Source organism: Beta vulgaris, chromosome 8 (assembly GCF_026745355.1).
Source record: "Beta vulgaris subsp. vulgaris cultivar EL10 chromosome 8, EL10.2, whole genome shotgun sequence".
NCBI classification, from domain to species: Eukaryota; Viridiplantae; Streptophyta; class Magnoliopsida; order Caryophyllales; family Amaranthaceae; genus Beta; species Beta vulgaris.
The window spans coordinates 1,263,078-1,289,931 of record NC_079209.1 but is presented as its reverse complement, the minus strand read 5'-3'; the positions used below and the strand labels follow the sequence as shown (position 1 = coordinate 1,289,931).

The window sequence follows — 26,854 nt, the reverse complement described above, 5'->3', positions numbered from 1 at the left end:
CCGAAAAAGTACTCTTAATTTTTTTGAAAAAGTTAACTGCTTCACAAGTTACAATTGCTGCACGACTGCAAGTCTGCACCTTTAGACTATGACAGACCCACACGGAAACTACACTACACCTCTTTGTTATTTGCTATAATCATTCCTAGCCTTTATTTAGGGACAAAACCAGACCTACTCCAGCAATTCTCTTGTCGAATTAACTCCATCTTATACAGCGCACTTCTGTAACTCCAAAAACAATTTTAGCCCACATATTTATTTACATTTACATAATAATAATGTGACCCAATTTTTATTTTTTAACTTCTGTTTTTATCAATTTATATCATCAGACTGAGACATACATAAATGGAGAAAATATAGGAAAAAGGGTCACCTTCCTTCCTAGTCTCCTTCTCTGCAATAATCTCGTCAAGTTGCCTTAAAACACATAGACATACACTAATACATACAGAAATTTCCAGCTATTTCTCATCTGTAAAGTGCATGTATTTGCTTCTTCCATGGTAATGTTTTTGTTAATCTTTATTGGGTAATTTTGTTTTTTTTTTTGTATTAAGAGAAATCACACAGAAATTTGCTCAATTCTGTGAAAAATATGATCTTTATTTGATTTTTGATCTGGGTTTTTCTGGGTTTGGTTCAATTATTTCTGGGCTTTATTGAATTTGGTGGGGTTTTTGTGTACTGTTGTCTGTTGGTTACTGTTCATTTTTGTAATCAATTTGTTCTTTGATCAGCAAATGAAAGTATGCCAGGATAGAAAACTCCTTAAAGTTTGTTCATCTTTGTATTTAAAATTCTGTTGCTTTGTTGTTTAATTGCTTTTTATAGTTAAGAAAGTAGGGGAAGTGTTTTTTAGGTGCTTTATTGAAGGTTTAGGGGTAAAGTTTGTTACTTTAGAAATTGGAGAAAAAGGATTCATATAAGTTGGATAGGAAAAAACTGAACTTGGGCTTTGCTTAATAGAGGGTGCAAAAATGCAAAGGGTGAGAGTATCTTCAAAGCACTCACCAGTTTTCAAGCTTGGTGATTCTCAGCTGTCATTATCCCCAAAATTTAGAGTAGCTGCACTTAAGTCACACTTAGTAGATCCCTCATCAGATTTGGAGTTAGCTATAAAAGGGCAGCCTCTTATTCCAGGACTTCCAGATGATGTTGCTCTTAATTGTCTATTGAGGCTTCCTGTTCAAAGTCATGCTGCTTGTAGAGCGGTTTGCAAGCGATGGCATCTGTTGCTCGGAAGTAAGGATCGGTTTTTCACTCGGAGGAAGGAGTTAGGGCTATCTGATCCTTGGCTATTTGTGTTAACTTTCCACAAATGTACTGGAAAGATACAATGGCTAGTTCTTGACCTTGCTCATTTTACATGGCACACCATTCCAGCAATGCCTTGTAGGGATAAAGTTTGTCCCCATGGTTTTAGGTGTGTCTCCATACCAAATGAAGGAACCCTTTTTGTCTGTGGCGGTATGGTGTCCGACGTGGATTGCCCCCTCGATGTTGTCTTGAAATATGAAATCCATAAGAACCGGTGGACTGTGATAAATCAGATGATAACAGCTCGATCTTTTTTTGGGAGTGGAGTGATTGACGGGATGATTTATGTGGCAGGGGGGAATAGTGCAGATCTCTTTGAGCTTGATGTAGCTGAGGTTTTGGATCCCATCAAGGGGTATTGGCGCCCCATTGCAAGTATGGAAACAAATATGGCCTCATATGATGCGGCTGTTCTTGATGGGAAACTTCTTGTGACAGAAGGCTGGTTGTGGCCTTTCTTTGTTTCACCCCGGGGTCAGGTGTATGACCCAAGAACTAATAACTGGGAGAATATGGCGGTTGGACTGAGGGAAGGATGGACAGGGTCAAGTGTTGTTGTTTTTGGGTGTCTATTTATTGTCTCGGAACATGAGAGGATGAAGCTTAAGGTCTATGACGTAGATTCTGATTCATGGGACTCCGTGGAAGGGCCGCCTTTACCAGAACAAATATGCAAGCCTTTCTCTGTGAATTCTTTTGAGTCCAAAATCTATGTTGTTGGTAGGGATCTTCATGTAGCTGTGGGTCAGATATTCAAAGTGAACCTAAAGGGCCACTCAGAGAAGAAATTGAGATTCTCTGTTCAATGGCATGTTGAGGATGCTCCTATGGCCTTTTCTGATTTGACGCCCTCAAGCTCTCAGGTTCTGTTTGCATAGCTTGTTGCCTTGTTGCCTTGTTGGTTTCTTTTGTCCATCTTGTTAAATTATCTGTAATGATATGTAACTGTTGTGTTTTGTAGAGTTGTAATTGTTCCTTGAGAAAGACCTGTTGTTTAAATCTATAGAAAGATGAAATTTTACGAGTTGACAAATTATGTAGTTTATAGATACTTATTTTAGTTTTCGACTTAAGCTGTTCGTTAAACATATACTGTGATTTCTTAAGGAACTTTGTAAAAAGCTTTTATGTGCTGTAAGCTTCTAGTTCGCTTTTGCTACTATGCAAAAATTCCGGGTTGCATCAAATCAAAGGTGCATTCTATGAAAATATGTCATTGGAATATGTGCTTTGTTTATGTATAGATTCCCCGTATTTCCATAGTCATGATCCTCTTGACTTAATGAATACTCCATCTAGACCAAATACTTGTCTCTTCCATGTACTCTATGCATCTATCTTTGATCTGTGGTAGCATGTAAGTCTGCTACAATAGACAACATATATTGAAGAGAGAGAGCGAATATGTATCAGTATATGCTCGGTGGAATGTGAATAGTACTTGCACTGTATTGCAGGCAAACTTTCCCCTGAGCTCCCATAAACAGGAGAGGAAAACTTATCAAGCATCCTTCTTAATTTCCAACATGGCACTTCTAAGTTCTGAAATACTAGAACATATGTCAAAGTATCTGATACAAGGATGTATAGTTTTAGGTTATATGATTATCTATACTCGTATTTACCATAATATGTATAAAATGTGTGTTGATGGATATAATTGGTGGAGATCTTATGGTTATATATCCTACTGAAATCTAAACTTGGATGAGACATATAATTGTACAATCACAGGTTCACAGCTTTAATGTACTATTTTTCTATGTTTGATTATATTGGTCATATATTGTCTTGACAATGGTGACGTTTACTCGAGTATCTGTATTTAAACTGATTACTGATCCATAGATATTAGATCACTCTGCTAGTGCTGAATTCCGACGTGTGGCGGCACGCTAGGATTTGCAAAGTCTAAGTGTGTTGTATGTCGATGTGGTATAACCTCAATTTCTTTTGGGGTGGAATAATCTCATGTTTTTGTTATATGTTGGCTTTCTCATCTGATGCGTATTGAGTTCTAAAAATTGCATGAGAGGATATATTGAAAGAAAACGAGCTAAGATGAGTTAGAATATGTGAACACTAAGAGAGAATAGACCTTGGTAAGCCTTGGGTATGATATTAAGAAACTACACAATGTTGTGACATGGTGATTGAACTTTGATTTATTACATTTTTGATACTTGTGATTATCATCTACTTCTATTACTATTTAAGTTTGATCAGTGCAAAAATCAGTGCTAATATTGCCAAACTAAACAAATTCTTGAGACATTTAAGTCACGTCATTGCCCTGCTTTGTTTCATTTTCCTTGCTCTCATCTTTGCTTATAATATTAGGTCCTAGTGTCCTACACACTGGGATATATTCATTCTCAAGTTTTTAGAATTGGCTATTGGACATCGCTATCAAATTGCTGTCTATATTTCTTGCTGAATTAAGACATCTAGCAGATTTCTTGTATGAAATACACATTTGTGGCATCAGAAGTTGTCGTTTCAGATTGAGAGCCTGCTTCAAACGGCTTGAGTACCATACTCTAAGGTGAGCATTATTGTAGTCTGTAGATTGATTTCTCAGCTGCTAATGAATATTCAATGTAATACAGCTGATAGATAGTACTGAGTTGCGTTCACGTTCTTTTCCACCCTTCCATTGATCATGCACAAAGGATCTTGCAGTAGACCAATGAAAGTGGTATGTCGATTGTCCATCCTTTTCTTCACTTTTGCGAAGTTGGCTTGCTTATATAATTTGTGCTCCCAGTCCCCTCAAGGACCTCAATTCTGATGTGTTGTTTTCTTAAATCTGTGCTATTCTACTGCTATGTTACTCTAAGTCGGGTACTTGTGACAGGCAGAAAATTTTCGTGTCTGACTCGGCTATTTCACGACAAATTTCCATGATATTGGCCCAAAATAAAGCGTCAAAGTGTCCATCCGCGGACGGATACTTGAAGTAAAATGAAGAGTCTAAGTAACATAGTTTCACTTTAATATCTAGAGATTCCTCTGCCTTGCTCATCTTATTTATCTTGTTTTTGGTGCTAAAATGAAGTATATGGAAAGAATCATTTGCCTTGCTTATTTTATGTGGCTTTTGTAACTATCATTCCTAAATTTCTGCTGCATTGTCAATTGTCATATATCAGCAATGTTACATATGAGGTTGTTTTGATTGATCTTGATTTTGATTTATGAATAATTTGCATTTGACAGAAGACAGACTACCCAAGCGGACCAAACTGGAAAGGATGGTAACTAGTGTCAGGACTCAGGGATAGGCTTTTTGTTGACATGAGCTTTTCAGAATGATTTCTCTTATCGGGATTTAATGGGATTTAGAATTTGGTTTCACTCTTCTGCGAGGTTTCGTTCATCCCTCCGTGTCAACTGTCAACTGTAAGTCACCATAATCAGGCTGTCTTCTTGCTCTTACCCTCTGTAATTGCGAAAGTTGGCTTCTCAGAGTATTGGCAGTTTCATCACTTTTTACATACCTGTAAGCATTATCTCTACAATTTGTCTTATGTTCAAGTTAGATGCTTGATATCTAATATTAAAAAAACATGCATTCAGCTCGTTGAGTTCTTCGTTTCAGCGTGAAAATTTCTGGAGTGCTTTTGGAGATGTGAATGGTGGATGCAGGAAAGGAATCTTTTATGCTTAATTGGCTCATGGATGATGTGAAGGAACTCTCTACTGTCCATGTAATGTGTCTGTTGCACTTGCACATATATTTTAGTCCTGAACTGAACTATAGAGGATAAGACTATTCTTAATTGTTGTAATGATGTTTCTTCAATTGCACTGTAAAGATGACTTCATTACTATATTCAACCACAGGTGGCTAGTGAGCTAGTCCAGACTCCAGACTGGGAATTCGGCTTGGTGGTGAACTATGACTGACCAGTGAAGCAACCGAGCTGTGAGGCTGGTCGGTCTGGGTGGGTCACTTGCAAACATATCTGGGTGGCCAAATGTTTTTCCTGTTTTGGGACTGTAGCGATTGAGCAAATGATGAAGTTGCTCATTTAGATATATCAGAATGAGCAAATAAGCAGAAATCTAATCTTGGGTGTATTGTACCAATGCGTGTTTGCATATTTCTTGTCTGGTACAAGTAAAGTAATCCGTGGAGCACAATGAGTCAATGAGAATTGTGCTCATATAATGCAAAATAGAACATTTACGAAAACGAAAACGAACATTTTACTGTTGAAATGAAACATTACAAATTCACTTACGAAAACGAACATTTTACTGTTGAAGTGAAATATTACAATAGTTCACTAACGCAAAAGAATATTTTACTGTTGAAGTGGAATATTATCCGGAATTCAATTACGGAAACGAACATTTTACGATTGAAGTGGAATATTACTATAATTTAATTACTTAAATAGAACATTTGTTAATGAAACATATTTTTTGCTGAAAAATAAGCTGTAAACGAACAATTTTTAAAATATAGCATTTGCTTATCGGAAATAGAATAATTTTCACTTTTATCGGAAATAAACATATGTTTATTATACCCGTTATATTATATGACTTTTATATTCATAAAACCAAAACTAATGGGATCACCTTCTCCACTTACTTTCTCCCTATCCAGAGTTTCTTATTATTGGTGATATTAACCAATTGGATCATTATGAGGACAAATTAGGGGGTGATGTTACTATTAAGGGATGGGAGGAGTTCACTAATTGGAAACATGATTTGGAATTACAAGATATTCCTTTCGTGGGGCCTCGATTTACTTGGACAAACAATCGAGACGGATCTGATTTGATTCTCGAACGTCTTGATCGCGTAACTTTAACTTAAAATTAGGCATGGCGCAATTCCAATATTAAGAGGAGAACATGACACTTTTTTTTAATATATTGACTAGTTTAATCTATTTAGGGATCAAGTTAATCTATTTCGTAACTACTTTAATTTATGCAGTAATGACATTTTTTAATCCATTCAGTGACTCATGTAATCTATTTAGTGACTTAGTGACTACTCTAATCCGTTCGGTAAAACTATCGAGTTACTTTTTTTGAAGTTATCTGTTGTAGTTCGATAATCAAGAAAAAAAAGGGAGGAGAAAAGAAGGGATGACAAAAATAGTATTGAGTTAGAGTAAATAGAATGAACTTGTAAGAAAAGTCCAGTCTTGAGTTCGTGTTAAAATTAGACCGCTTATACGGCTTATTCTAATAATTTGTGTATTTTTTTAAGAAGAGTTTTGATTTCATCAAAATTGCGAATTTTACTCCTTCTCCTCCTCTCTTTCTTGTCCAAATTTTTCCTGCAAAAATTCTCAGATTTCATCTTCAAAATCTCCTTTGTTTTTTCAATTTTTTACGCATCAAACTCAAAAAACCTTCGAATTCAATACCTTAAAACTTTGCGCTAATCACTTCTTTCAATTTCCCACACTCGCGATTTTCCTCCCACAAAAACCCTAATTTACGAATTTTCTCTCTCCTTTAAAGCTCTACAAACATGGCGGCATCATCAAGTAGTGGACTAACATTCAAGCTTCATCCTCTAGTAATTCTCAATATTTCCGATCATTTTACTCGAGTCAAGTCTCAATTGCAGCATCCGTCTCACTCCAATGGCGGCGAACCTTCGCCTGCGCATTCGCCGAGAGTTTATGGCTGTGTGATTGGTGTTCAAAGAGGAAGAACTGTTGAGATCTTCAATAGCTTTGAACTTCTATATGATTCCGCCACTGATTCTCTTGATCGCGCTTTCCTCGAAAAGAAGCAGGAGCTCTGTGAGTTTTTTTTTTTTTAATGTTATTCGCGTAAATTTGATCAGTAGTTGTTTATTTTTTGATGATAATATTGATTTTGTGAGTTGTTATGTGATTTTTTGGACAGATAAGAAGGTTTTCCCCAATTTTTATATACTTGGGTGGTATTCGACTGGGACGGATGCTGAAGAATCTGATATGCATATACATAAAGCTGTGAGTTTTTTACTAACACATTCGTAAATTTGTTTTGCTGGAGTATCAAAGTGGCGTTTTGAGTGTATATAGGAAGAGGAAAAATAGGAAATTATAAGCTTAAGCATAAGCATAAGCACTCATAATGTAGTGGTTTGAGTTTGTTAGTTGCCCGTGTTGAGTCAATATCGAAGCTGAATTTACGAAAATTTGTTTTCCTGGAGTATCAGGATGGTGTTTTGTGTGTATATAGGAAGAGGAAAATTAGGAAATTTTAAGCTTAAGCATAAGCACTCATAATGTTGTGGTTTGAGTTTGTTGATCGTTCGTGTTGAGTCAATATCGAAGCTGGATTTACGAAAATTTGTTTTCCTGGAGTATCAGGATAGTGTTTTGTGTGTATATAGGAAGAGAAAAATTAGGAAATTTTAAGCTTAAGCATAAGCACTCATAATGTTCTGGTTTGAGTTTGTTAATTGTCCGTGTTGAGTCAATATCGAAGCTGGATTTACGAAAATTTGTTTTTTTTCTGGAGTATCAGGATGGTGTTTTGTGTGTATATAGGAAGTGAAAATAGGAAATATTAGGCTTAAGCATAAGCACTCATAATGTTGTGGTTTGAGTTTGTTAATTTGTGCTTGTTGAGTGAATATTGAAGCTGGATTTTTGTAACAAACATGGTGTAGTGACATAAGTTGAGGATTTTTCATGATGCGATATAGTGTTCCTTTAACGGTGAAGTTTACTCCATGGTTTTTGGGATATTGTGGGATGAGATTTCTGAGGTTGTTTTGTTCTTTTTTTCTCTAAAAGTTGGTTGCTTTATGTTTTAATTGACAACTAATGTCTCCATCTTGATATTGTTTGATATGTTTTATGACTTGCTATAAGTGAAATCTTGTGACAGGTAGTATAGTTTATTTGGTTAGGGGGGTCTGGAGGGAAATGGAAGAAAGGAAAGGGTGGTATTTATTTTACCTTGTTTAGATACAACATGGGAGAAGGGAAGGGAAACGAATTGGAGGGTTTCATTCTCTTTCCCTGGTAGAAGGTTCAAATGAATGCAATGTTATCTCTACGACAATTGCTTAAAGTATCTCAATTAGTGGAGACCTTTTATCCGACCCTTGTTTCATAAGTCAATCTAATGGCCTTCAAACTTTAGAGCTAATAAGACAGAAAAGAGGCAGTCTTGTGAGTCACTTAATTTTGTCATTTTTCCGCACTTTTCCTTCTTTGCTTCTGAATATCTTTTTGTTCTACATGGCTATATAGTGGAAAAGTAGATTCTTTTACATGTTTTACGTTAACAATTGCACATTTGTGCTATGATTGTTTTCTAAGAGTTGGGTGCATCAATTGACGGTTTTTAAAGTTACCTTAAGTTTACAACTGTGAGATTAACTGTAATTGTTTGGGTTTTATTAGATGTTTGCTCTGAAAAGCTTGCATATTTCCTCTAGGACTTGAAGTATTGTGATTTATTTCTCACCTGGTAACAAATATTGATTGTGATACAGCTAATGGATATCAACGAGAGTCCTGTATATGTTCTACTCCACCCTTCCATTAATCATGCACAAAAGGATCTTCCAGTGAGCATCTATGAAAGTGGTATGTTGATTTTTCCAGCCATCTTCTCCTTCCATTGTGTGTAAAAATATTGCATGCCTATGAAATTGAGTTTTCAGCCCCTCATAATAGATTCGGAGGACCTCAATGTTGAGGATCCTCTTATAGACTTTCCTATACGTTTCTCAATTTTCGGTGCCAAAAGTATGTATACAAAATTATCTGTCTTGGATATCCTGTGTTACCTTTTGCATCTTTTGGTGATTAGTCAGCTTTTGTATGTATTGACATCTAGCCGATAATTATATGTGAAGGTTGAGGTTGTTTTGATTATTGAAAATGATGGACACACACTTTAATAGTTTTAAGTCCTTGCACAATGAAGAATTCCATGAGTTAAAACTGTTACAAATCTAGTGTAAGAAAAACTTTTGATGAGATATCTATCATGACAGTCAAAATGTGTTTGATAATGATTCTCTTTTGCCTTGTTTGGATTATAAGGGATTTCTGATTTGGTGCGACCTTGTTGTGACTTATAAGGTGTGTGTCTCTCTGCTTCCCTTCATCCCTCTACATCATAATGGTTTTATGTCTAAATGAAATGTATACCAGGGTTGTCATTGTGATTCAGGCATCTTGCTCCTAACTTTTATATATGTGAGTTTGACACTTGAGTGTTATTTCTTATCGATAAGAGAATTTTTGTTAGTAAATGACTTTCAGCTAGGGATGATCATGGATCAAATATCCAATTGGAAATCAATTTCAAATTGGAAGTGGCAAAATCTGATATCATTTCCAATCTGAGTATTCTGATAGGATATACCAGATATCCAAGTTCAAAAGTATCATTTTGGCTATCACTATTTCCTGTAGTTCTGCTAGAATGTGACTTAGACTAAAGCTTTTATACTATTTATTGACTTTAATGATTTTAATAGAATGGATAAATAGGTGAAAAACACATAAAATATAGGTGCGGATGTAAGAAAAAATACCCAAAGATCCAAATTCAGATATCGGATTCTGAAATCTATCTATCTGAAATGAATTTTGAATCGAATATACAACAAATAGGATGTTCTGTCTGCAAATAGTTTGTCAATGCTCTGGTTAGATGCTTGGTATCTGTCAAATAGCATGTGTTCAGTTCACTGAGTTCTTCATATGTGGGTAAGAAACTCTGGATTGTTTTTAGTTCCTGATAAAATGAATGGTGTTGCATGTAAGATATCTTGTACTTCTAATGGATCATGGGTGATTTGAGGCTTCTTCTGGAGGACCTCCTGTTCTTATTGAGCTTTAAATGGTGAAGTTAAGGATAGACATTGTTTATTAAATGTATGAAAATGATGTGAAGGAACTCTGTGCTATTCTGATGATGATTAGTGTATTGCAGAGAACTTTACCCAAAGCACTAGTCATCAGATATCCAGCAACAACTGTAGTACAGGGGTTTCGAAGAATAGTCAATTAGAAGTTTATTAGTGTCAGTGGGCCCTCATTGGCAATTTATAAATGACAGGGAAAGGAATGTTACAGAGAGGATTCATTCAGAAAATTGTTAAGTAAGAAAGTTTAGTAGATGGCTACAACCTGTCTGAAGTTGTGGGTTGTATTTGCTTAAGATTATATTGATCATCATCAATACAACAAACAAATTTAGCTCAGTTTCTAGCATAGGGTTGATTACTTATTGGGACCCGGGGGGGGGGGGGTTGGTTAATGATAAGACAATTTCCTTGCGAATATCTCTTGTTGCATAATAGTCCCTTTATTTTGATATCCTCAAATGAGGACCCAAAGAGATATGCCATGTGTGTCTCTTTCAGGTTGCAGCTTGTAACTAGGGAATCACCTCTTTCCCACCTGACTTCTCTAATTATTGTGATTAATATTTCAGAACTGCATGTCATTGAGGGTCTTCCGCAGCTTATCTTTGTTCGCTCGAGCTACACCATTGAGGTATTCTATCGCCTTGCTTCACTTCCTCACCCCACCCCCATATCTCTGCACTGACTGCATATAGTACACCTCCTGCCTGTTTGAGGATTCTTTTTATTTTCTTGAAGACTGTAGAAGCGGAACGGATATCTGTAGACCATGTCGCACATCTTAAACCAGCTGATGGCGGTTCTGCTGCCACCCAATGTGAGCCCAGCTGCCTAATTTTCCTTTTGACAACATAAGGATAAAACAGACAGAAATAGGTCTTCTAATTTTGCTTCTTTCACATTGCTTTTTGTTTGCAGTGGCTGCTCATTTGACTGGTATCCACAGTGCGATAAAGATGCTCAATAGCCGTGTTAGAGTGCTGCTCCAGTATCTTGTTTCTATGCAGAAAGGTTTGTTACTTGTTCATTTGACCTTCTCTAAAGGGGTGGGCAGTGGGCTGCAGGATGGGGTTAGTTTACTAACAATATCATTTAGTAATATCTTGGAGGAGGATATTTTCCATAATCTCAATTGAAATTTTGTTATTTGTAGCAGATAATGTTACAGCATAACCCTATATTAGTTTGTTGCACCATGAAGTGGGTGCTCTCCACACAATGTTCTAAGCATCCCTGCTTAGCTTCTAGTGAAACAGTATCAATTTCTCACATCATTTCGAGGCATATAAATTAGGTTCATTGTGGCACCATGTTAGCATGGGAAAGTGATGAGAGGCATAATACCAATTTGACCTGTGCGCAACTGTGTTGTTTGTTAACCTGGTCTATGATTGCTTTTTATTACAGGTGAAATTCCTTGCGAGAATTCACTGTTGAGACAAGTTTCAAGTCTTTTGAGGAGATTACCTGCTATTGAATCTGGGAAATTTCAAGATGATTTTCTGATGGTAAATATTATTTTATCATTGTTTACCTGAGAGGATAGTGAATTTACTTGTGATCTTTTGTAAATATTTTGTGACATCTATCCGGTGTATGTTTATGTTTTAAAGACTATTCTGAGTTGGGTTTGCAGGAATACAATGACACATTGCTGGTTACCTACCTTGCCATGTTGACCAACTGCTCAAGGTATGCACATTTAGAATATACTGTCTCCATTTTCTTTTACTTGCAATGTTTCCCACTTTTGGCAATCTTTATTACTTGCAACGTTTCTAATTTTAGCAATATGTTCTCTCTTTCTATTTCCTAGCACACGGGTTCTCTTTCTTATTTCTCTCTTCCCCTTGGTCCTTGTGCAATCCCAAATGTCGCAACTTGCAAGTAAAAAAACAGAGGAAGTACATGTTTTGGGTAGGAAGATTTGGAGGGAAAGCGAGGGAAGGGAAAGTTAGGGGTTTACTATCTTTTGTTTGGATATGACATAGAGGAAGAGGAGAAAAGAATTGGAGCGATCCATATTCTTTCCCCCTTTTTTTTATGGAAGTATTTTTTCCCCCTTTTAATAAATCACATTCCTCCATTATTGCAAAGATTTTGAAGGACATTGGAAGTTCAATCTCCCCCCCACCCTACCTTCGCTTTTCTCCCCTCTCTTTCCCTCTTCTCTCATCCCTACACAAATGCGAACGAGACACTCTATTGGCCTTCTACTAGTTGATCCACTTTCCCAATTCCCCCATATCTTAGGTTAGTCCTGTGACGATTATTATTGTATGTGTGTTTTCTTCTCCCTCTACCTATCGTACAATTTCTGTGCATTCTTGGATTGACTCTTTTGATTGCCTGTATCTCTTTTCCTCGATTATTCTCATACAATCTTACCATATGGCTTGGTCTTTGGAATGTGTGCCATTTTGGGTTGAGTGGAGTACGCATCTTTACTGCTATCTGTTGAGAGATGTGGGTCGGAGGTGAAGTTAAATAGTGTTACCGTCAAAACTTTCTAGATATTGAACTGGGGTGACAGTCTTTAAACTTCTCTTAACTCATGTTGCAAGGCTTACAATTAGAGGATAGCCATTTTGGGTTGAGTGGAGTACGCATCTTTACTGCTATCGATTATTCTCCATATGCAGTGATGGTTTTCATTGATTGTATGACACTGGCTTGGATTGAGCTGGGTCTATAATCTGGATTATCGTTCCATTATGTCTAAATCTTTGCTTACTTCTTATGAATAAAGCCTGAGCTTTGCTTTAGGGCTAATCCGTTATTCTATAAATGCAGTGCGATGAATGAGCTTGTCGACAAAATCAACACTGCCTATGACAGGCACGGTAGAAGGGGAGGACGGACAGCTTTTATATGAGAGCAGCATCTTTTTCCACAGGCATCTTTTCAGTTGGAGCTGGATTTTTTTTGATTCTGAAGATTACTTTTATTTGAAGCCGATTTCGGATCAGAAATTAGGTGTCTAGGATTCAGAAAAGCGGAAACCAAAATTAGATTTCTAGAGGATACTTTGATAATGCATTTGTGGTCATTAGGTCTCCATTTCAGTATTATGGTCTCTGGAGTTCATTGTGTATGATTTTTGATTTACGGTGGAGGCAAGTCATCGGATATCTTGTGAATATTATCATGCAAAATATGCTAAGGAGAAAAAGAAAAGTCAGTGAGTTATATTAGGTTCAGTGATGTTGCTGTGGCATTTCATGATATCTATTTTTTTTTGGTTTATTCCTATCTAAAAGTTCGACTTACAGTGTGTTTGGTTCATTTTTAGTAAAGGAAAGAAAGGGAAGAGAAAGGAAGGTAAGAGAAAAGAAAAGAATGGAAGAGAAAGGAAAAAAAAACCTTAAATTCCCATGTTTGGTATAAATTTTCTCTTTCCTCCCGAATTTCCCCGCTTTTGGGAGGAAAGGAATGTAAATTTTATTAAAGAGTATTTCCTTCCAATTCCTCCCATTTCCTTTCACTTATTTTTTTTAATAAACCAAACATTGGAAAGTAATAAATTTACTTCCACCTCCTTTCTTTTCCTTCCAAATCCTTTCTACCAAACAAACTGTTAGTTTAAAGTTTTTTTAAAACTAATTATATTTTCTAGAATTAAGAGTCTCTTTGTTATCGTTTTTGGTTTTTTGTTTTTAGTTTTTTTAAAAGAAAAACATAAATATGGAAACCAAGTAAAGTAATTTTCAACCTTTTGTTGTTTTCAAAATAAATACAAGATAAACGAGGATAATAAAATTCTAGTTTATTATACAACTAATATAATAGAAGTATGACTTTGTAAATTATAAAATCAAAAACAAAAAACTCAAAATGATGCCGAATCAATCTTAAGATATTGTTATTTTTTTACCTTCTTACCAGCATTGTGCAAATTTTTACTAGTAATTTCAAGTTCAATTTTCACATATGAAAATACTTAGCTAAAAAATTAGAGTTAAACTTATTGTAAGCTGTAACAAATATAAACTAATTAAATCTAAAACTAACTTTCTTAAGTAAAGATCACACATCTTTAACACACTCGTACTCGGTGAGAATTTCGAGTCGAGCTCTAAGTAGTATAATACCCCTTAAGGCCTTTACAACTTAGATTTTATCAACACCTCTAGTTGTAAATTGTAATCGAGATCCAAGTATTAAAAGAGACGGTATAATTTTAATATAGAAGTAGACCTAGTCACTAAATGTATTAAATTATTCACAGAAAGAAATTAACCTAGTCACTATTGGGACTAATTCTGTTTTTAATATTGCGCTTATTATTACCTACCTTTAATTTAAAAGTAGACGGTCTCTTACAAGATAAATGTATCGAGATCAAGGTCAATCTCAAGTAGGTTTCCATCCATACTCATTAACTAACAGTTTGACCGTTACCACTTGTAAACTACCATCACTCATCAGCCATCTTCTTAACTTTATAATTTATCACAATGGATCTCCAATTCTCCACATTTCGATATTCAAGAATCAGCGCTATAAATCCTATTTCGTCCTCCAAATTCCGCCATTATCGATCCTCTAAGTTCTTCACTATCAGGTATCTATTTATCTATCTATATACATATATACTTTGTTCCTTTTACGATTTTCTCAATCAAAGTTGCATAGATATAGAATCGAACGTCAAAAAGCTAGATTTTCTATATGTATTTCTTTCTATGCAATTCAATTTGAATCATTTGTGCTAAAATTTGATGATTATTCTGTGAAATTTCGAGGTCGAACTTGCCATTTTCGCCTCAGAAAGCTAAGTATTACAAAGAGCTAGAAGCTGCTGTCAATGTCGTCGATCGAGCTTGTCGCATTTGTGTAGACGTAATTCTTCTCTTTCTCTCTTATTTGAGAATGAATGTGAAATTGTGAAATTGTGAAATTGCTTGATTGATATAATATATGAGTATCAAGTATATTTCTGTTAATTATAGCAGCGTGGTTTTATTAGTTAATTGCTGAATTGCAGGTGCAGAAGTCGTTATTCTCTGATGATGGAAATGTTTTGGAGAAGAATGATAATAGTCCGGTCACAATTGCAGATTTCAGTGTCCAAGCTCTAATTAGTTTAGGTATCGAGTTTTAGTACGATTTCAGCTCTTAACTTATTAATTAAGGAGGATAATGTTGTTTTGTTGAATTCGTAAGTAAATTGGTAACCTGTATTTTGGCTATTTGTATATACTTACATTTACTTGAGACGAGAATTGAGATTACTTTCGGAGAAGAATACATATAAATTAGGTAGAGATTGAACATGGATTTCTTGCATGAAATTTGGAACGTTTGTGGTTTTGCGCTATAGTTGGCTTTTGATACGATATACTCCACATCACTTAAAGTAATAATGAAATTTTTTGGTGGTTTAGTCGACATCTTTTAGTCATATTTCAGAACTTTAAGTCTGTAGATATGGAAGATCTCTTTGTGCGCCTTAGCTGTTGGCTTGATGTGCTAGTCCTCTTGTCATTTAAGTGCGATAATTTTGGGTTTAGACAAGGGAGAAAGAGACCGAAACTAATTTACGTACTGGTTGATGAAGCATAATAGATGAACCTTTCCCTTTGCTAAATATGAGGACCTGTCTTGTGTCCCCATGTGCTGAAGTACCATTTACATCAATAGTAATACATGAAATACCAAAGATGAGAATTTAGTTGGACCATGTAGCTCGGACTTAGAAGAAGTGTCTGCAGCTCTGGATTATGGTATTTAAAGCATAAATAGTTGAACTTTATGACAATCTATATGATCATAAAGGGTCTTGAATTTGGAATTTGAAGATTGGACAAAGAATCAAAGATACAGCTTATTAATGAGAGAAATCAAGGGGGAAGCATGCAAAATAACAATCCTTGTGAGACAACATAAATCTGATATGGAAAAACACATTATGCACGTGGAAAATCCCTCACTTACCCAAGTAGGGGAAAATCTACTAAGTCCATTGTATTACTAGTCAATTTGGCGACCGTTAGGAATACATCATATACTCATAGTTCATGTCCCATCACACATTTCTCATATTGTATAAGTAATACATAAACATTCTAACTGTATTCGACGAAAGATTACAACATATTTTCATGAGCCGTAACCATCTTATGAACACTATCTAAAATCTCAAGGTCCACAAATTACACAACCCCTAAATGATTCTCCAATTCCTCACCTTTGGTATTACAAATCTCCCTCTTATAACAAGTTTTCTGGCATTTTTCTAAACTGTCACCCTCATGGTGTGTTCAAATTCAATTGTCCCTTGCACTATTTATATAGAGGATGAGATCCTACCCTTACTCCAAGTAGGAAATACTTCTAGCATTTACAAGATCTGGAATCCTGACTGGAAACTAATATTATAGACTAATAACATCTAGATATGAGATAAGTCACCCTCTCAAAAGTGAAATAAATCACTAGAATCTAGGATATGGAGTTATGGACACAATCGTAGTGAGCAAACAATATCCACAAAGTTGCCTAAAGACTTCTAGTGAAAAAGCGATGCATTTGCACTTCTGCCTATGTTGGCTATACATTTTATTTTCCTGCTTGGCCCAACACTATAATCGGGCCTGTACCTGACAAGCTTCCCTACTTCCTGCACTGCGAGACGTAGAATTAAGTCTTCATCCTACTGGATTGAGATTATATAAACTTTAGTTGGGATGAGGATTTTTAGTGTTTTGCTAAACATGTGCTTGTTACTATGGGATTTTGGTTGCCTCTTTAGTCATGGATCTTAATCCTTTTATATCTTATCTTGTTCGCCCCATGGGCCCTCAATAATTAGCTCCACGTCTTTCCTAGTTTCCAGTATGAGGATATCAAGATGTATTGTCTTTTCCTTTCCAGCAGTTTTTGAAGTTTGAACCCATACCCCGTGATGTCTCTACTCTCTAGTGTCTAAGTGAGTTTGGATTTCTAAATGAAGATTGAGAACATTACTAAAGCAAGTTAATACAAGTTTATAATGCTCTATTGATTTCGGAAAGTGGCTAGTGATTATATGGCAGTTCTTGCTAAGTAGGTGAAAGATGAAATCTATGCGCCTGCCCTATTATTTCAGCAGCAAGAAGATAGGGCTGTCACTGATGTTAATACTCTAATGACTACCTAATGACGTGTCTTCCTAAACATTATAGAGTCCTGATCAGATCACCATTGCATGCAAATTCAAAGCATTTGATGTTAGTTAGTTGGTGGATGAAATTTTTGCATTCACACTAATTGCTTAATTATGATACAAATTGATTGAAGAATGAAGAGTGACTTGATAGTTTGGGAGCCACATATGTTAATTGAAAGCTTGATGTGAAGAATGATGCTAAATAAATGGATTTTAAAAGCATCAGTTGAAAGTGCAATTTGCTGTAGTTATTTGTGACAAAGAGGCCTTGTTCATCTCCCTTGACATGTTTCTTGCAATATCCCTGGCGATATTGTTTCCTATTTCTCATCTTTTTGTGTGTATATTTGATGCAATTTACGTTGTCTATTGAATCCTTATAGCTGGTTATTGCCTATTATTTGGAGTTCTCATACGTCATTTTTGCTGAATGCTTGTCTTCCAGAGACCAATATTTTTGTAATCGGGTTTCCTGCTGTTGCTAGCATAATGTTCTGATTTTCTGTCAGATGCTCTTGCTTATACTTTCTCTGTTTTTTATTACTTGCAACATACTCCCTTCTGGGACGTTTCACAATATTTGCGACATTTCTCTTTTTGGTAAATTCATACACAAAGAAAGAATTACTTTATTATAAATCACATGGGTCATGTTTCACTCTTTCTCCTCCCTGGTTGATGTGCCATTTTCGTATGTTGCAAACGTGCAACTATTAAGAAACATATGAAGTATAACCTAAATTTCGTCAGCTCTGAGTTTCTTTGTTCCTTGTAAGGAAACGCTCCCTGGATATACCATTTTTTCTCATTGGTCAATCATGTGAATGTAAATGACCTTTGCAGCTATAGGCATGGAGTATGAAGACTATGAACAATCTCATTTCTTTGATATCCTTTCTTTATTAATCATTTATATTCTTTATGGACAGAGTTGAATAAACAATTCCCATTGATTCCTTTGGTGGCTGAAGAGGACTCCGGTTTCTTGCGTTCTAATAATCTAGCTGATGCTGTGGTAAATATTGTCAAAGATAATACGAGCTTCTCATATGAGCAATTAACAGATGATGAAGTGTTGGAAGCAATTGACAGAGGAGGGAGTAATTCCATTGCTTTTGAGGCCAAGCCGGCTACGTACTGGGTAATTTCTCACATAAATTTGATCATCTGATGAATTTAGGCTTTATTGAGATAATGAGCTTTTATCTTCCGTTCTCTGTTTCTTTCTTGTCCACCTGTCATGCCTATGTATTGCCCTCAAAGTCAAATATGTTTGTTTTTGACATCCAGGCATCTTTATATAACCTGTAAATTAGTTGCATAGGGTTCTTTCATCGCTATATCGTACTTTTGGCTTGAACTTAGGGCTATTCATATGGTTGCCTCATACTCATGGTTCCAATCACTTCTATAGCGCGGATTCTGTTTTCTGAGGTCAAATTTTTGCGGCAATTCTCGCTTTTTCTGTCGACGTGTCTTTACTTCATGTCTTTATTTGATAACATGTGGAAGTTTTCTATGGATTGTTAGTTTGAATTGACATCTTATCTTTATTAAATGTGCATGTTACACTGCAGGTGCTAGATCCAATAGATGGGACACGAGGGTTTCTCAAAGGTGGTAGTGCCTTGTATGTGGTATGTCCCTTCTTCACTCCTGCTAATTTTTTTATTTTGATCAGTTAGTACAGATTACCATTGGGGTTTCTCGACAGAAACATGTCGTGATAATTGATTGTTGATTCCCAGTCCCTCGAGGAAGGGAAGTGATTTGCAGTAAGTTGTTGTATCTGTCAACTCTTGTGGTTGTCTGCTAGTGTGGATGGACGGAGAGGAATTGACAGATATCAGAGATTTGAGCCTTGTTGAGTTGTAATATCAGGTGTTTAACATGTAGTGGGAGTGGAGCACTTCAGCATTCGATGTCATTCTTTGATTTTGTAGATCAGATCTTGCACAATTCTTTAGATTGAAGGTTTTAGTTTTTGTCTATAGGTTTTTCTTTATCTTTTGGGTGATTGTATTGGGGTCATGATATATATTTATCGTAGCCTTCCTATTACATGGGGTTGATACGTACTTCTTGTCCTTAAAAATAGAATCCTTAATTACTGACAACAAAAGGCAGTATGAATCTCATTTATTAAGGGTATGTATAGGTCAAGATGTACATAGCCTTGCTCATAACTAGTAATGACTACAAAAAAAGGCTATTGTTGGGGGACAGAATTCTGTGTCATAAATCAAAAAGTAAAATATGGTGAGACTGAGCTCACTGAGGTGAAAAAGCAAGGAAAAACAATCTAGCAGGGACGATCACTCTTCCTAGGAACTGGGGACAAGTTGGGAAACAATAACATTTTCTAAGACATTTAGACTGATGAATGTGGCAATGCAAAGAAAGAAGAAAGATATTGATTTGAGAATAACTTGTAAAAGTTTTGATTTTCAGAGTAGACATTAGAGCACATTTTGATGAATAGCTTTGATGATATAACTTAAAATGTGCAATTTCCTTAGAACACTAAACTTAAGTGCAATGTATATGTTTACTCTATATAAATTTGGCCGACATATGACATATTGGATGATTTGGAATTTTGGATTATTGTTTCAGCTTCGGAACTCATGATTCCTATCATAAAGATTGCTGTGTGTCATCCATAAGGCTATATATAGCCGAAAGGCCCGATACAGCCTGATAAAAGGCTGCTATTGTGTGTCAACAATTGTACCACTTATGTGATACCATAGTAAAGCACATCTGTCTAATGCACAACAACTGCAGTTACTACAACTGTGATTTAATACCCACTCGTAATGCATATGTTCGAGTAGTCTGTAAAAGAACGAAGAGGGAAAATATGGATTAATAACTATTTAGTCACAGAAGCAACAACAAAAACAATGACAGCAACAACAACAACGACGACAATAAGCAAGGCCTTTACCCTTTCCCCCTAAGCAGCAGTATTGATAATTAGCAAAATTAACAACTCTTTTGACCTCCTAGTTTCTGTTTATTATTTATGATTTTATTTAATTATATATCTTCCTGTGATGTGATTTTCAGGTTGGACTGGCACTTATAGTCGAAGGGGAGATGGTACTGGGAGTTATGGGTTGCCCAAACTGGAGAGAGCATTCTTTGAACAAATCTCGTACTGATGTTGAAGAATCCCAAAAGAATGAATCTTCTCAAGGGATCATTATGGCGGCCCATGTGGGCTGTGGGACATGGACAATTAAATTACCTGAAGTGCTGGGTGGTTTAATGAACATGGATAGCTTTTGGGAGAGAAGCTTTGTTGATGGAACTTCATTAGTTCATGAGGCTCGTTTCTGCATTCCTGAGAGTCACACGTGGGATTCAATACCCCTATCAAATTCCCTTAGTGCAACAACCAATGCTGCTAATGTAGGGGAGAAGCAAATTCTTCTTCTCCCAGCATGCTGTGGAAGGTATACCAAATATTTCTGCACCTGATTGCATCACTTTTATAATTGGTCATCTTCCACAATTAAAAATCATGGTAGGCTAGGGCACAGGGCACGTATATGAAAATAAATAATAGGGAATGTAAATTTTTTGGTTGATAGCGTAAAGCCCATATCACATGAGATGAGTGAGTTGGGTGGTGTAAAGATTTATTAAAGGTGACAAGATGTTCATCTGTGGACTGATGAAAATAATATACAGGACATTTATCTGTGGATGGAGGGAGTTATCTTTAGTCTCAAAGATGCTTGCGCTTTTTTGGTTCTTAATGGTTTCTTTTAGTTGGATACGGTCATGAAGAGGTCCTTATCCCACTCAAAGACTGGCAAAAGACGTGAGGCAGTGCTTGACTGGGGGGTGGGGTGGAGGGGGGACCGGGGGAGTTGGCATTGAGAATTATGACTCCTGATATGGTGTTCAGGGATCGAAAAATCTAACCGTCAAGCTCTCCAATTTTAATTTGCAGTGATTGTTACTTGTGGTCAGAGTCATATTCACTATGATCTACTTTGAAAGTTTGAACCTAAAGATAACATGTTTGTTGGACTATTATTATGAAAATACCTGTATGTTTGTTGTGCCTTTGAGCCAAAAGTTTGTTCATTTTTTTTATCGTTGTCTTCCCCCCCCCCCCAACAATATTAAGACGTGCAACAACCTTTCCTGAGTCCTAGTTTCCCGTGTATTTTTGTACCCGTGCTGTAGTAACGCATTGTAAATGTTAGTTGGATGGGCTTATCTACTTCTGCATTTCTATCATTTTGAGAAATGTTTGAGACTTGTTCTTCATCGTTGGTAGCTTTTCAGGATTTGATCCTAAGCTACACCTTCTTCTTTGAAGTAGTTGATGGCTGCCTTGTCATTTTATTCAGGCACGCTTTTCTGATCCTACTCTATCAAAGAGGCAAAATCGGGAGCTCTGGCTGTCACTGCTGCATACAATATTTACTTATTCTCTCAGTTGGTTCATTTAATGAACGATGTTTCCTTTTTGCTCTTGGGCAGTTTATGCAAGTACTTAATGGTCGCTTCAGGTAGAGCATCTGTTTTCATAAATCGAGCAAGGGCTCAAACTATTATGAAGGTATTGGCCTGTATCTTTGTCTTTCACTTAGGCTGTTATTGCAGTGAGATCTTGGAATTTGTTGGAAAGTCCTTTAACTTCTTTCTGTGGCTTGACACTTCAACTCCATGAACAAGTAGGCTTGGGACCATGCTGTTGGCATGATTTGTGTGCATGAAGCTGGTGGAAAGGTTGGGATCACCCATTCTCGCTAGTTTGTAACATATGCCATATCTTACTTCAGTCTGAACTCTCAAAAATGTTATCTGCTACCTTTTAGAATGCACATGCCACCTTGTAAGCTTATCAGATCTAATCTCAATGAACCAGGTCACAGATTGGAGAGGTAGTGAAATCAATCTTGCTGCTGATGAAATGGGGCGTAGAACTATAGTTCCTTCAGGTGGTGTGGTGGTGACAAATGGAACATTGCACGGTCAGATCCTGGGGTTAATGTCTTCGAAGTCATCAGTTTTACCATAGATATGTTACTACAACCAGGTATTCACCGGCTGTGTCGTATTTGGCTACATTATCATAGTATTTGTTCATTATCCTACTAGTTGATTTGCTGATCAATATTATATAACGTGAGGTTTATATCTATTCTAGAATATTTAGAATTCTTTAGCTATAAGTATTATGATGGACTAAATCATAATGGCTTACTAGACTATCTGTACTTATTAAATACTTCTATGTAGAAGTGGACAGTTGTTGCCTCTCTCCTTTTATCAAGGTTCTGATGGAAATAACTTTTCAGCTATTGCAACTATTTTGTGCACGGTCTTCAATCTCAAATGTGGTTGCGATCAGGCTAAAGCCACTAATGGTTGTGGAACCACTTTCTCTAGTAATGCTTGAAACAAAGTTGCAGTAAATAAAGAGACACTGCAGAGTAGAAGTACTTCAAATGACAAAAAGTTTGTAGGAGAGTGTGAGAATGAGAAATGAAAGGGATTATAATTGGTTATTTGGTTTAATGGTGAATTTCGTCGAAGTTGTCATTGATGATTATGGTGGTCAGTAATTTTGGATGGGAATTCGGTGATGTACGGTAAATGTAATTGGGCATGGTGATTGGTATTTTTGTGGAGATGGTGAGTGAGGTGCATATGGTGATGGGGGTATCCTATGTGGTGGTCATACGGTTTTCTAAATTAGAGGTCAATGTGAACCAAAATGGGAAGGCATTTCTTAGAGTTGAAATCATTCCTAGTTAATCAACAGGTAGGACTGGTTAAAGAAGAGTGGGTATAGTTGGGAATCTTGGGATTGTTGGATTCAATTTTTCTTATAAATAAAGCCTCATGTTTTCTTTCCTCTATTTGTGGCTTAAAATTCAAACCAGTCGGCCTGAACCCCACATAACTGTAATAGTTTGTTAGAGAAGATGAACGGCTTTGTTTAGAAACTGTTTAATGTTTTGGACAGCTTTTTGATGTATTGCATCATATGTACAGATCACACTTTACAGTAGGATATGGACAAGTTTTTTGCTTTTGTCTGATTACTTTTTGGCTTTGAAGGAAAGGGGGTGGGGAGGGGCGTAGCTTCTGTGGAACTTTGTGCTTATGCCAGTAATTAGCTAATGTTCAAAACAGACAAACTGAGATAAGGCAAACAGGTAAATGTTGGAAGGAATTCTTTAATTGTATTAGGAGAATGACAACTTTGATATTCTGAAAATGAGGGATTATTGATAGAGAATATGCAAGATATGCTTATCTTGTAGTTTATATTCTCTATCAATTATGACTACCCCATCTGGTAAAAATTTGCTCCATTTTAGGCTCTAAAAGCAAACATTAGCTTCTTGTAGTAAGGTTTTCTTACTGTAGGGCTTGATGAGAGTTCAAATATCCCACAGCCATATTCCTAGATGGTTCAGACATAAGTCAATTCTCGCAAAGTCACAACACACTGATTGAGGCAATCTGATCGGTGGCTCAATCTGGAGCTGGTCTTTTTGGGCAAAGGATCTGAGTTTTAGCTGGATCATCTAGCTCATTGTTCCCGTGGTACCTCATCTCACAATATAAAGGGAGAAAAAAGTAATATTTTGTTCTTAACTTACTCATGGCCTACTGTAATGATTAATGAAACCCGTTCGCCCTTGAATATCCATTTTCTGGAAGGTACTTTTGTGCTGGATACATGACTTTTGTGTTTGTTTATAGCGCGTTACTCTTTGATTTTGTATTAAAATGTCTTGGAGACCAAAATTTGATAATTGACTCTTTGTCATATATGAAAAAGTGCGATGAATATTTGTTCTTCTTTTCAAGATCTGGATATTTATTTTGGTGCATTACCATATTGTGTAATTACCATGAAATGCCTTTAAATAGTGGTTTGACACTTTAACTTGAAGAGGGGTAAGAGAATTTTGGAGCATATATGATATGGCTGTTAAACATCTCTTATACTTTGTTTTTGACTCCAGAAATATATTTGCAAAATTATTGAGACTATGATGACAGATTTTGTGCTGTTGTTATGATCTGTTCAGAATATATTTTTCATCTTGGATGGAAGGAAGTTGATGCCTTTCTTAGGACTCAGGATGGAGATTATACCTTATCTGGTACAAGGGTATAAGGGAATGGTAATGAGTTTGTGATTTTACATAAAATGTCCCATGTAATTATCTCATGCATCTTTACTGCGAAATGTGTGTTTTTCTTTATTGATGTTCATTCTACTTACATCCATGTTGCTAGGTAGTTGAAAGTAGTGAAATGAAAATTATGAAGAACATACATACATGGTATTGATTATTGAAGCTGTATTACAATACTCATCAATCATCATGATACCCTTAATTGATGACCTCGTACTAACCAAGCTATGAGCATAAGAGATAAAGGTGAATAAATTGCTAACTTTATTTACGTTTTGCTTTGATCTAGCAATTGTAAATGTATGAATGATGACAATTCATATTTATTTGTTCTTTTATTTGATTTTAGTTGGGAAATAATTAGAGTTGATGAGACATGAGTAATTATTTGAAATATTCTTGTTTGGCACAAAGCTTCGAAACATTTGGCTAAATTTCTTAGTGCCTAGACATATTGCATAAGTTTGGCCCTTTGCTCAAAAACAGAAACAATAAAATGTATTTGTATAGGCACAGAGGAGATCCGAGATTCCACTGCATATTATATGTCTGAACTTTGTATTCTGGTGTGCTTATAGTACATTTTAATCATTTGATGACTGTATCATCTCCTAGTAAATTTCTTTGAACTGATTGTATGTGCAGATTGTCGTGTTTGGATACCAGCCAAGCTCCCCATCTCACATTCGTTGTGCTCGTTGTCCTTTGACTGTCTACTGATCCAGAGGATGATTGCATACATCGAAGCTGTTGAACTCGATCACGCGAGTTTACATTGTAGATTATTTCAAAGATGATTGTTATAGAAATAGAGCGCTTGAGAATTGAGTTGCTAAGATTTTTGTAGCACTCTTGTTCTTCGAAAGGATACTCCCGATACATATATAATAGTCCCAAGTTTTGCTTCAGGTATGATTTTTATGATCAAGTTATTTAAGTATTTAACTAAGCTTTGATTCTACATAAGCAGCTTTGCACCTTGAGATTACAGGTTAGGTTCATGCAGCACCATTTTAATGGTTGTATACTGCACTGGTTTCAGTACTCCTGTGCATTGTTACATGGAATGCAGAACGTTCCGGAACGTGGTACGGAAACGAGAACGTGGCCTCTAGAGTAAACCAGATGGACTCCTAGACAACGTACCACGTTTCGCGTTTCGGAATGCGTCCCCTGGAACGTGGTACGTGGCACGTAACCACGTTCCCGGTATCAATGCTCCTGTGTATTTGGAAATAAAGTGCATAATAAACGTGTAGTTTGTGAGAAAACACCTCTCAAATTTTTTTTTTGTAAGAAATTAACTCATAAGATTTTTTGCTTTCAAATGCCACCTCTTGGGCAAAATCTGTCTAAAAAGTCAAACTTCAGATCATGGAATCTTATTTTTTTTTCTCCCTCCTTGATGTTGAACACACTCTAATCAGTGTTTACTAATCATAATTCTTACGTTTGGTAGACCGTAGTTATGATTAACAGTAATTGTGTCAAAAAACAAAATTTTATACTTTCGTGTTTTTTACATGTCACACTTTTTATTTTAGGAAGTTTCAAATTAGATGTTACACGTTCATTTTGGGTAATAACTTCTCTCTATCTCTATCCTATTACGTGAGTTTGAAGGTGTAACATGTAAGAAAAAAACGGAGGAAGTATTATTTTTTAAGTAAAAAACTGCCAACTTACTACTTTTTTTTTTTTTGCTTGCTAACATAATGGGCTTGGGCCAAAATTGCCAGGGTACTAAAACTAAAGCTCTTATGGTACTAAAAATTGCCAGGGTACCAAAAATAAAGCTCTTATAGTTGAATTTTACAAGAAAATCATAATATTATCATCAAATATGAAGTATATTTTACTCCTTTTACTTACTATTTTAGCATTACTAATGTAACAAAATTAGGTCCTCTCAGAAAAGAAATATAACGACATTAGTTGAGCCTGCCTTTTACATTTTGTTTGAAAATTTTACTTGTTTGAAGTTGATACTTGCAAGAGGTCTAGTTAAAGATGATGTTGAAAAATGGAGAATTAGTTAAAAGTCAATTGCTTGTACACTTCTCATGAAAAATCTGCGCACAGTGATCTCAGCCAGGCGTTCCAAACAATATTTTCCAAGGTTGCTATCTGCTGTGTTAATTGTTAGAAACTGAAATTAGTGTAGTGAATATGTCAATTATATGTAGGAAGTTCTTTTTAATATAGATAATACAGGAGGTTGACTTTCCAATTATCAGTTCAACATCTTTGTTGAGTTGGGTCTACCACCTAATAATAAGTTAACTAGTATTTCGGTTCGGGCGATGCTCCGGGTCAATTACAGTTGTCAAATATA

At 36.0% G+C, this 26,854-nt stretch overlaps 3 protein-coding genes across 11 annotated transcripts; all 3 read left to right on the top strand.

The window, feature by feature from the left end:
• Positions 1-149: 149 nt before the first annotated feature.
• On the top strand, positions 150-5,580 carry LOC104900535 (F-box/kelch-repeat protein At1g30090). 2 transcript variants are annotated; one of them, XR_008967194.1, is made up of 5 exons: positions 150-509; positions 2,781-4,021; positions 4,543-4,825; positions 4,925-5,033; positions 5,170-5,580. XR_008967194.1 is itself a non-coding variant. In XM_057391033.1 (2 exons), exon 2 carries the CDS (start codon positions 984-986, stop codon positions 2,199-2,201), a length of 1,218 nt encoding a protein of 405 aa, XP_057247016.1. In that variant the 5' UTR covers positions 204-509; positions 973-983; the 3' UTR covers positions 2,202-2,547. The 2 variants fall into 2 exon arrangements, 1 of the variants encoding a protein (XP_057247016.1); XM_057391033.1 differs by lacking the exons at positions 2,781-4,021; positions 4,543-4,825; positions 4,925-5,033; positions 5,170-5,580 and adding an exon at positions 973-2,547 and having other exon boundaries at positions 204-509.
• Positions 5,581-6,557: 977 nt separating this feature from the next.
• Positions 6,558-13,385, top strand: LOC104900534 (COP9 signalosome complex subunit 6a). Of its 2 annotated transcripts, none has more exons than XM_019251090.3 (9): positions 6,558-7,102; positions 7,209-7,297; positions 8,797-8,890; positions 10,755-10,816; positions 10,924-11,002; positions 11,104-11,196; positions 11,593-11,693; positions 11,799-11,877; positions 12,979-13,385. In XM_019251090.3, exons 1-8 carry the CDS (start codon positions 6,826-6,828, stop codon positions 11,862-11,864), a joined length of 861 nt encoding a protein of 286 aa, XP_019106635.1. In that variant the 5' UTR covers positions 6,558-6,825; the 3' UTR covers positions 11,865-11,877; positions 12,979-13,385. The 2 variants fall into 2 exon arrangements, with proteins under 2 accessions (XP_019106635.1, XP_010686267.1); XM_010687965.4 differs by having other exon boundaries at positions 6,561-7,102; positions 11,822-11,877.
• A 1,220-nt stretch (positions 13,386-14,605) lies between these two features.
• On the top strand, positions 14,606-25,427 carry LOC104900533 (putative PAP-specific phosphatase, mitochondrial). 7 transcript variants are annotated; one of them, XM_048634592.2, is made up of 11 exons: positions 14,606-14,749; positions 14,931-15,027; positions 15,173-15,275; positions 18,400-18,476; positions 18,913-18,972; positions 20,408-20,796; positions 21,839-21,917; positions 22,037-22,087; positions 22,227-22,397; positions 24,409-24,504; positions 25,165-25,427. In XM_048634592.2, exons 1-9 carry the CDS (start codon positions 14,643-14,645, stop codon positions 22,377-22,379), a joined length of 1,116 nt encoding a protein of 371 aa, XP_048490549.1. In that variant the 5' UTR covers positions 14,606-14,642; the 3' UTR covers positions 22,380-22,397; positions 24,409-24,504; positions 25,165-25,427. The 7 variants fall into 7 exon arrangements, with proteins under 7 accessions (XP_048490549.1, XP_019106632.2, XP_019106631.2 ...); XM_019251087.3 differs by having other exon boundaries at positions 18,301-18,476; XM_019251086.3 differs by having other exon boundaries at positions 18,265-18,476.
• Positions 25,428-26,854: the final 1,427 nt, after the last annotated feature.